Consider the following 11,709-nt stretch of genomic DNA (forward strand, 5'->3'; position numbering starts at 1 on the left):
ATGGTAAAGATGATGCATTGAATCTACTTTATGTCACTACTGGCCAAGTTGTGAGTATGAAGATGAACGACAAAATTTCCACTGCCACCACGAACAAGGGCTATTAGGTCCCCCCCCCCCCCAAAAAAACTGGCTTTAATCACTCCCCTCTTGAAAATCCTTAGAAATAGAAATCTGAGTGTCAGTAATTGTCAAATACTTAAAATGTAAAAATAAAAAATTATATTTACAACTAAACCCAACCACTTGATTCTATAACCGTTCAATTATATTTTGATTATATGACATAATTTACACCGTCGACTGGTGCAAATAAAAATCCAAGATATATGACAAGTTTTCACCCTTGAAAGAAAAAGCGAAACAAATCTAGCGGTTCCTGGCATTACGTGGTATTACGGGACCCAGTTGGTTCCCTAAAGAGTATAGGTGTTGAAATCGTGATATTGTTCCTGGCATTATGTGGTATTAAGGCCCAATTGGTCCTCTACGGAGTTTAGGTGTGGAATCGTGATAATATCTCCAATTTTTCATGGTGATTGAAATCCAAGTACAAAAGCAATATCGCAACGCCTAGCTGCAATTCTGGTATGCACTTTGGAGTGGTGACTTTCCGAGTTTGTGCTTCGAATTTCAAATATAGTGGAATATCCACGTGGTAAAAATGTCCAAACAAACACCACCTTGAAACCATGAGTGATACATCAACTTGCTACTGTCCCGAAGCCCGAAGATTCTCCCTCTCATTGCTTAGTTGTCCCTCACTATCCGTACGTGTGATTTTATGCCTCTGCCCGATGCTCACGGACGTATGATGTAGCCCTCACAACCCCCAAGATTTTCTCTTTCAGGGCACATTGGTTTTAGATCTTATTGATATGGATATCAAACCCTACCAAAAAACGGATATGGATATCAAACCAAAACAATTCTCAATTTTAGAATTTTTTTTCAGGGCACCTTTTAAGAGTTGAAGTGAGGTTTAAATTATTAATTGCCCTTTATATGTAATTAATATCACGGTGCCTCCCATGCCATTAAGCAAAAATCAAGTTACTCCTCTCATGCCATTAAGCAAAATATCAAGTAATTCTTCTTAAAGGTCAAGTTTTTTGACTATCAAGTTAAGATTGGAAAAGACGATGTTACTACTCTACGTGCATAAAGACCTAAATGCCCTCTATAAAATTGCCTTATAGGCCCAAGTGGATGAAGAATCCCTTCACTTCTCTCTCTCCACATTAGGTTCTCCTTGGTATGGATGAAGGTTTTGAGGAAATTTAAGGTGGGGATTATCTAATTTTGCAAGCTTCTAAATAGGATAGGTTGGTTTGGGGTGAGGAACTTAACCAAATCAGTTCTTGAAAACCCCAGAGATTGAAAGAACTCAATCTTAAGTTTAAAGGTTTTGACGGGATCGGCAAAAAGCAACTTAGGGAATTTCGTCATTAGGTTAGCTATTCGAGTGTTAGTGAATCCATAAGTTCGGAAGAGCTCAATGACAGAGTCCAGTCCCCTTGTGGTCTCGATGCAAATCTTCTATGCCGTTGAAGCAACAGATTTGGGAGGCAATCCACAGGAACTCACAAGGTTAGAGATTGTGAGATTTTTTTGGTCAATGGAGCCCAAGGTTCCTGAGGTTGATACAGTAGATGATATTGTTCGAAGAAAGAGAAGATGGCAATTCGTAAAACCATTAGCTTTTGTTGTAACCAATGTTTTGCAAGAAAAACACAACATTGATAAAAAAGAATACTCTTAATGCAAAAGTGCAGCGGTTCCCACGGTCAATTTTCTCCTACTTACCAAAATTTCCTTCTCCGCTCAAACCCTAGATGGGGCAAAACCAGGAGAAACAATCCACCCTATTGGTCAAATTGGTCCAAGAATTTGAACATAAGTACTATGAGGGTTAGTTCAATGCTTTCATTAGGCTGCTAGGAAGGGGCGGTGATGATTGCCGGCAAAGGGAGGGGCGATGGTGATTGCTAGCGAGGGGAGGGGCGGTGGTGACTGCCAGCAAGATAAATGCAATTTTACAGAGGGGCATTTAGGCCTTTATGCACGCAGAGGAGTAATATCGTCTTTTTCAACCCTCATTTGACAGTCAAAAGGCTTGACCGTCAAGAGAAGTAACTTGATATTTTGCTTTATGGCATGGGTGGGCGCCGTGATATTAATTGCATATAAAGGGGCAATCAAGAATTTAGTCCTCACTTAAGGGGGAGCGCCTAAAAAAAATCTTAATTTTAAGGGTGTGTTTAGCCCAAACACACATAAAATTAGAAAATGGTTCTCTTAAATTCTCAAGTTTTCTATAAGAAAGAACCAATTAATAACCCTGGGCTCCCAACCAATATAGGTGTTTCAAAAGTGAGAACATTTTCATATGTACAAGATAGTCAGCTCCAAATTAGAAAGCTGGAAACTCTCCCACACCGGCAAAGAGGTTTTGTTAAAACTAGAAAGGTTCTTTTCCAGTTATCGGATTCTAATTATCTTAATAATAGGTCTAAGAGTGATAGTAACAATCAATATTACGATCATTACATCTATGATACTAAATATAGTTGGAATAATCATATTAATAGTTCCATTGAAAATTATCTTCATTCTGAAATCAGTATTGATAGTTATAGCTCTGTTCTTGAAGAAGCTGCTGTTAAGGAAGCATCAAATTTCTAGTGGTATCGTACAATAAGAGAGAGGGTAGCCAGGATGAAGGCTAGCCCTGTTTCACCTTGATTCTACTTCTATTTTTTTTGTTCCGTGTAGGCACAGACAACACTAGGATAAACTTGAAAAGTGACACAACATATCAAAAGATTCCTATTACTAACCTTAACTCATGTAGAAAAAAGAGTGAAATATCAAAATTTGTTGCATTCTCTTTACCTTAGTTTGCAAGAGCACACTTCAAGATTTCAACTACTATCCATGATGAGATAAGAAGATCTTCAACTAAACACTACTGAGGAAAAGAAGGAGAAAAGAACAAGATACATTGGGTGGGTTGGCATAGACTATGTCTATCTAAATATAAAGCAGGACTAGGATTTCGAGAATCAAATCTATGAAATATAGCCTTGCTGACAAAAGCGGCATATAGACTATGGAACAAATTGGATTCTCTATGGGCAAAACTCCTCAAATCAATCTATTTGACATTGCTCATTTCTAGAAGCAAGACTAGGCCAACAACTAAGCTAGGCATGGAGAAGCATTATGAAGGGACAAAAGGTGCTGAAAGAAAAATTAATTTGGCGCATAGGAACAAGTGACAAAGTATAAATCTGAGAAGACGGATGGGTGCCAGGATTACCAGGGGAATTAATAAAAAAATACCAAACCAGATGGATGTACTCTGACTTGGGTTGCCAACCTTATTGATGCACAAAACAGAAGATGGTAAGAAGAAGAACTCCAGTTAGCCTTCCACCCGTCAGATGCAATTCATCATATCAAAAAGATACAACTGAGCATCTTTCCAATGGAAAATATTCAAATCTGGGGAGCTGCAAAAAATGGAACCTTCTTCGTTAAATTGGCATATCATTCTTTGGTGAATGCACAAGAGAAGGAAAGATTGCAACAAGGAAATTCATCAAGACTTCCAAGATGGAGAACGATAGAAGACAAGACATGGAAGTTTATATGGGTGGTGCAAACTTATCCAAAGATCCGACATTTCACTTGGAGATCTTTAGCGGAAGGTTTACCAACAGGAGCAAGTCTGCAACAACGAAGAGTTCCAGTTGATACTTATTGCATCTAGTGGAGGATGCAAACCATTTATTACTTGGATATCATTTTGCAAGGGCAGTCTGGTTTGCGAGCAACTTAAATTTTATCCCACCCTCTAACCCACAACAAGACTTCAACATTTGGATTTCTAGTCTTCAACAAATAGCACCAACAGGGAAGGAGGAATGCTGCAAATTCTCCAGTCACTGTTTTTTCATCTCTTTGTTCATCTGGTTAGCAAGAAATGAGGCCATTTTCAACAAGAAGACTCGGGCCCCCTTTAAACTGCATTACTGAACTCCAGTAGATGTTGCTAACAGGGCAGCCCAAGCCCACTGAGAATTCTTTGAAGCAAACTCACTCACGCAACTTCCAGCACAAGTTGAAAGTTAGAGACTAGCCCTTACAGAGGCAATAGGCGCCCAAGGGAGAATAGTCAAAAGAGGTTGGTTTACTATTAACTGTGATGCAGCCTTTAAAAAAGAACCTCTATTTATGGGCTTGGGTTTTATCATCAGGGATCACCAAATGAACATTATTATAGTGGTATCCAAAAAACCACCTTCTATACACCAATAGTGGGAGAGGCATGCTATTAGATCAGCCATACTTGCAGCGCTGGGAAAAGATCTGAGGAAGGTTGAGATCCAATCAGACTGCAAAGAGCTCATTGGGTATCTGCATCAACAAAAAGGAAGCCCACCAACTGATTTGGAGCCCATTATTGCATATATTTTTCATCTGAAACAGTACTTTGAAGTTTGTAATTTTCTTTTTATTTCTAGGATTAGCAACAATGTTGCTCATGTCCTAGCCTGGAAGGCGCAATCGATTTTGGGCTCGATTGCTTGGCCTATATCCATTCCCTGGCTACTGGAGCTTTCCTCGCTCGCCTTGGTGTAGTCCACTTTCCTCTAATAAATCTTTATTACCCAAAGAGAAGGGATTAATTTTAAGGAAATCAAGGACAACTCTAACCAATATTGTGAATCCCAATTCCCAATACTAATCCGAACAGCATATCAGTTTCCAAGTTCACTGATACTCATTCTGATCCTATGTACCAAGACAAAGAACTTGGACAATTTGCTTCAGTGGATCCCAAATGAGAGGAAAACAGGAACTGAAGTGCCAATTTAAAGGGCACACTAAGGCAACTCTAAGGAACATGGCCCAATTCGAAAAGACCTCATGGAAACAGTCCCTGTTTCTACAACTAAGATCTTAAGATGTAACCAAAGACTTCATCCATGATCCTTGCAAGCTTGCTTCAAACAATTCATATAGTGGTTCCTTATAACCCCTGTATAACCTAGGCAGGGATTCAAAGATAGGAAGGAAAAGAACGAGAAGGTAACTTGACTCTAAAATCAACAAAGCAAGCTCTAATACGAAATTGGAATTACCTCATTTAGGTAATGAATGTAATCAAGGAAGAAGGAAGAAGATAAGAGAATACTAGGAAATTAAGAGGTAAAGATAAGTTGGTGGTAAGTTGTTTGGGTACATGTTCAATATGCCTAATCCTACAACCGATCCAAGTTACAGCCCAGTCCAACCTCTACCACCATGTTTCTTCATAACCTCAACTCCTACGCCAAGACACTGATTTTTTCAAGAAACCTACATCTACCAATTGGAAAACTAGAAACAATTCAGAGTTACCCTATCCTAAACAGAGCCTCAAAATCTGGACTCAAACAGACTATCCAAAACATTAATTGAGATACCCCATCTCAAAATCCAAACTATCTCAAATTTTCAATGCATCAAGAATCTTGGAGTCCCATTCAATTGATCCAAACATTGTTACATAGCAAACCCCATAACAACCCATTACCCATGAGATCAAAATCCTAATACACCCTATTTGATCTTGGTTAACACGCCCATAAATAGCCCAACTTGACCTGATTCAAGATCCCGTTTCTCTGCCTTTAGTTCTTCCAAGGCTACATCAGGAGGTCTAACAACATAAGTGGTAGTCTTGCATAAGACAAAGGATGAGTTATTTATTGTATGATTCAATGGTGGGTTCAAATGCAAACCAGAAGGTCTAAGAAGCTGGCACAACTACAAGAATGAATAAAACCAAAGCAACAATTTGGAATTCGAGGAAGACTTAGTTGATGGCTATGGTAGCATGGCTTTCCATCAAAGGTGGATACTGACTAAAACCAGTTGCAGAATATGAAGATCAGCTGTTGTGCCTCTGCAGATTTTTCTGGGGCCCTGAAGCATTTCTATCTTGTTCACATACACGGGCCTGTTAATACAAGCCAATGATTATTGACAGGAAAAAACATGCCCAACTTCAAAGTCCCCACCATTGCCAAAGGCTTCTACCATTCATAGCTCCAGCCATGATATATGAGATTCAAAAATGCTACTGGTTTGTAATTTGTTCAAGGGTTTAGCGTATTCAGCCTGTCCTTCCAAAGTAACTCAATATCCACCAACGTTTTTTCACCGAAAATCTGGAAAGAAAATGTTGAGTTATCACTCTAATGATACTAAAAGTTTCTAAGGTATTCTTGCCATGCAATCATGCAGACTGATTATTTGTTCATTACTTTCTGAACTTCCAGTATGCATCTTCTTTGGATCTAGTCAAAATTTATGGTTCATCATAAGTTAACAAATTAAATAGAGTTGTTCTTTGATCTGTGTTCTCGAAAGGGATTTGACTTCCAAAAAAATATCTCAATTTAAAACAAAGCCACAGCGGAATGCAAATTAACCAATGATCATAAAATGAGCATTGAACAGTTTTATATTTATAAATTAAGATAAGATAATAAGAATCAGATTCAGCCTGGCCACTGCTTACAAGGAAGATCCATGGCCTCATTGTTATACCTAAAGGACACCTAGTAAACCATAACAGCAAAACATTGTACAGGGCCAAATTGACATCAAGAAAGCCTCAACAACAAACCAACTACCTTGCTAGAGAAACAGAGAATGTAGTTGCCCAACTAAAATCTGAACTTGTTCATGTCCAGCAGTTTAGAAAAACAGTTATATCATTTCAAAAATGTGCCACAGACAATATTTATATGTAAGGGGTTAACCTGGATGATGTTGCCCTAGATTGATGGGGCTCAACTACAATAGTATATATATGAAGCAACCAATTCAAGTAGTCAAAACTGAGTGTGAGGCCCACCTTGGGGTTAAGGTTAGGGTTAGTGATGGAGTAATGTCAACTTAATGTGGAGACAAATATATGCTGAAAGATACAACTAAATCAGGTAGTAAAAATTTGGAGTTATGAAGGATATGTAGATAGGACCGAAGGGTCACTGCAGTCCCTGATCACAAGAATTACACTGTCTCTAATCGCTAGCTTCTCCAATAGGCCCTAAAGACAAATCAATTATCAGCGCCAGCTACTCACAAACAGAAATCAAGATAAGGAGATGATAGCTTGCATGAATCTCCGTTCCAGAGCTCACAACTCTCCTCAGCGACTAAGCATTAAAGAATCTAACCAGAAGGTCTAGCTCCAGTGGGGCTACGGTGATCTTTCCGTACCCAAGGAAAGAGGTTAATTTCCTTGTCAACGGGCCTCACAGAGAACCTAGGGGATTAGGTATCTATGGGTAATTTTTACAACAGAAACCACATAGACACAATCGAAGAAAGCCCAAATGGAGATGGAAGGGGAAAGTGGTGCAAGATATGACCATGGGTGTGTTCAAAGTTGCTTCATTGCTTCACAAGAGTTAACAATGAAGGGAAATGGAGTTGGGAGCAAAATAGAGTTGGGATCCCTGACTTTGAAATCAGAAAGCACATGATAAGTTGTGCCAAACAGGCCGAAAATAGTCGGTTGCTAACATAATTTACACTGTATTATGCTATTATCTATTTTAAGAAATTTATTACAAGATGTAATTCCTCTGTAATCCCCTCCACCTAGTGTTTACACCATTCTAATTGTCTGACCACTAATGGACCCCTTCCACCAATCACAGTTACCTGATTGCCATTTACTTGCTAATTGCCTTCCATCTGAAACAAGTTTATGGGATGCATCCTAAAGGGGCTGTTTTGAAAGAATTAAGACTTCAATTTTCATTATGAAAAAACCTGGAAGTAGAATGGGGTTATGCAATAATTGCCAAACCACTTTGCTTTTAGTAAACTTCAAAAGTCAGATATATCAAACCCATACTTGAAAACATTGGCACAGAGGAACACCTAAATGCAAAGAGAGAATCTTACAGGGTTACTTATATTACCTGGTTGCCTATGAAAACGAAATTATAGCACCTCCCAAATCAATCATAGCAGCATAGGCTGTGTTCCTTGCTCATAGTAGCTTAATCTTAAAATGTGGAGAGATACAAGAAAACACAAAGCACTTAAGGTCCTGCACAGCAGATAATGAAAAGGATATGTCAAAAACTTGCAGAAAACTCTGCACAATTCAAAGCATGCATTTGAATAAAACCAAAAGAAACGATATTCCAGTAGTCGGAAGACTCAGAGTGGGAAAATTAACTCAAACAAGTGGTTATTTATGTAGAACAAGTGTAGAGAAGACATTCCCACACACAGGGTGTGACTATCAAAAGAACACAAGTGTTTATCTGCGCACAAACTAGCGCGCTAGTGCATGGAAACTCTATCATGATCCTACAAATCTAAAGATCTCAAAATTGAAGAACGAGCTCTTCTCTAGCGGCCCTAGCTCGTTAGGGGCTTACACTGTAGAATTGCAAGAGATATGGCCGATGTGTCTTACAATGATAAATGTAGCATTCACGGCCACAAGAACGACTCTGCTATTATGAATTTAGTCATGCGATAATTAATATTTTAAACTTGATCGACTCATGGAAAGAAACAATACCAGCGACAAACACTAAAATTTGAAAAGAACAAAAAAATTACCGGGACAAGGTAATAAACGATCCGAAGTCCTTTAGCATCTCTGCTACTCTGTACATCGACGAAAGATCCGACCTCTGAAGTGGTGAAAACATGTGCTCGTTTCGGATCACAACTCCAAGTTCCTGTCGCCCAACTCGGTCGAGTTCCGGTTAGTTGTTGTCATCTCCCCTCATTGTCTGAAAATACCATCAAATTCAACCAAATTTCAATAACTCGTATGATTAAAAGTAATACAGCTAGAGCTTTTGGTAGGGAAAATGAAAACCCTACGAAATGAATGGCGGAAGAAAAGAGAGAGAGAGAGAGAGAAAGACATACATTCACACTTCGCTTTCTGCAATTATTCTTGCAGCGCCCTTAACAGCAGCAGGAGTAAGGAAGACTTCCTCATGGATCATCGTGTCTTTTCTCTCTTTTCTTCTTCTTCTGCAAATATACTTTAAAGAACAGAGATCACCCTACCTTAGATCATGAAGGCGGCGAAGACGGTGCATTTTTTAGGGAAATCGCTTTGCCGCGCAAAATATAGATATTTCATTTTATGGTGGGATAAATAGGTCGGTCCGGTTCGATACTGGATTCCTGATCGCTGTGGTTCCAGGGTCCCGCGTTAATCTGAACTGTTAAAACTGGGCATGACATGTTGGAACTGATCCAACTATAACAGGTCCAGGTCCAGGTCCAGGTCCAGGCCCAGTCAGAATTGGGCCTGGAGATTGCTTGAATGAGATTTACGTGAGCCCCACTAATGTTTACACTTTTAATTCATTTTATTAGCATTTAAAAGTATAACCCACTCCAATTGTGTAGAGATCTTGCTTGAGTAGTGCGTCTGTTGTGGTATCTATAATGCCTATAAATAAATTTGTAAGTAGGGTGTAAATTGATAGGATTCAAATCGGGTAATACTATATTTGCATCCTATTATATTCAAATGGATTCGGATAATATCCTATCGGTTTTCAAATGGATTCAGTCGAAATCGGATAATTATTACTCGTTTGGTTGTAAAAATCTCTAGATTCATGAAATCTAGGGATTCACTTTTAACAAACATGTGAATCTATAAATTTATGGGTAAAGGTGAAATCCAAAGATTTCAAAAAAGCTATACATTTGCACATTCAAAAAAATCACGTCAATCAAATAGTTTTTAGGATAAATCCACGGATTTCATTCCACAACCAAACATTTAATTTTATAAATTATGACTCCACATATTTGAAATCTCCAGACTCATGTAACCAAATAGGCCCTTATTGAATAGATTATTCCAAATGGATCTGAATAAATTGAATACAAGTTTTCAACCTCACATTTAAGAATTTAACAACTCTGGTAGTTAATTTAGTTGAACTTCTAGAAAAATAGTCATATATGTCAAGTTTAACAACTTTGGTAGTTAATTTAGTTGAACATCTAGAAAAATAGTCACATATGTGAAGTACAAAAATTATAAAAATAAATCCAAAACAAGTAACTTAATCCGATAATTTAATCAAACGAATAATAATTGGTAAAAAAGAGGTATATCATATCCGCATCTTATTAGTAGTTTGATGGATTCGGATACCGTTAAATGGATGCGGATGCAAATTTATGAGCAGATTTCAATTATCCATTTACACCCCTACTTATAAACCGAATTAACATGGAATTAATAGTATAAAACAGCAAGATATGACAATATAAATATCTGACAATGTCTCAGATTTTTGTGGAATACAAATGAGAATTTGTATAAATTTTCCATAGTTTCAGATTACAAAAAGTTGCTTAATTACAAACCGAATTAGCATGGAATTAATAGTATAAAACAGCAAGATATGATCAGATTTCTTCCCTTCAAGCTGGATTGACATGGAATCAGATATATTCCGTTCAGCATCATGCCCTCAGCTCATGATATTGGAGTATTTCATGAAGGCCAGTTTCTATACCAACCAGCCCATGCAGAGACTAAACCACTAATGCCCAATGTGACAGCATGGTTGCAGAATGGATTAGGCTCAATATCTGCTAATGCGATAATTAAATCAGCAACATTTGCAGCCACAGCCATCAATCTCATAATCCTATCAGTTCTGATCTTCCTTAAGATTTCCTCTGTTTTCGTATCTTTTTCTGTATCGGTTCCTTCTTTTGACACTTCAGGTGGCTGCTTGAGAAGCCTTCTCTGTGTCTCAATTCCCTGTTTGATGACAATGAAGTCAGATACAATGAAGAACACATACCCCAATGACTCTCCAAAAGCTGAAATGAAACTCATCTTCCTGGCTAGCCCTGTATCTATAACTCCAATTCTTGACAACCATAGAAAGTGATCGAAGAAGAAGTAGATCATCTCTCCAGAATTAGCAAGAACGGCAAGAGATCTAAAGGTTGGGTTGGAACCTGGGTTTCGGCGGAGAGTATTGAAACCAGTAAGGAAACGACCTGTTCTGAAAGCTTTACGACTGAGCCCAGATGAAATCTCCCACTGCTTGAATCTTTGAGCGATGTCTGGGTGAGTTTTCTCTGTGTTCCAGTTAACAAGCTTAGAGACATACTGGAAAGTCTTGACAAGCTTGTCTATGCCATCTCTCTTTGCTAAGAACACAACAAGCTTATCCACTGTGTCATTCATGGCGGCCGGAAGCTGTGAGGAATGAAGAGATAGAGCTTACTGGGTTGGTGTGATGGTAAGGGAGGTGGGTATATACATTACAAATTAATCAGCGCCACATAAATCAATGGAACTTGGATAATTCAGCATTTCAGCTACAATCCATGCGACTTGTGGAAGATATAAGAGTTAATTTAAAAATAAGAAAAATGACCGTTGGAAAATATGTAAATCTTCTCAGAAAAAATATCCACCAACCATCTTGCATCTCTTTACACCATGGGTTTGATGCAAGGTGCCAGATTGAGTAAGGGTTTCAATTTGGCCGGGTCAATCCAATCCAGAGCCGGCCGAGTGTACCTAGGGTTTAATTAGCTGAGATTTTTTGAGCTAACTCGATCCATACCCAAAGACCGGACTAAAATCGTCTGCGGCACTCGAAGTAGCAGCCGTTCAGC

General features: G+C 38.5%; 1 protein-coding gene and 1 long non-coding RNA gene across 2 annotated transcripts; both read right to left on the minus strand.

Moving 5' to 3' along the window:
• Window positions 1-155: 155 nt before the first annotated feature.
• On the minus strand, window positions 156-9,151 carry LOC149013467 (uncharacterized). Its single transcript, XR_016174058.1, has 3 exons — window positions 8,965-9,151; window positions 8,647-8,822; window positions 156-8,122 (listed from the first exon to the last, which is right to left on the minus strand). It is a non-coding gene; the product is annotated as an uncharacterized LOC149013467 (long non-coding RNA).
• Window positions 9,152-10,291: 1,140 nt separating this feature from the next.
• PEX11B (peroxin 11B) lies at window positions 10,292-11,327 on the minus strand. The gene has a single exon (XM_089159418.1). The coding sequence runs from the start codon at window positions 11,270-11,272 to the stop codon at window positions 10,565-10,567; it is 708 nt and encodes a 235-aa protein (XP_089015544.1). The 5' UTR covers window positions 11,273-11,327; the 3' UTR covers window positions 10,292-10,564.
• Between the last annotated feature and the right edge of the window lie 382 nt (window positions 11,328-11,709).

This window comes from Hakea prostrata, chromosome 6 (genome assembly GCF_041222555.1).
Source record: "Hakea prostrata isolate BN-2017 chromosome 6, UWA_Hpros_2, whole genome shotgun sequence".
NCBI lineage: Eukaryota > Viridiplantae > Streptophyta > Magnoliopsida > Proteales > Proteaceae > Hakea > Hakea prostrata.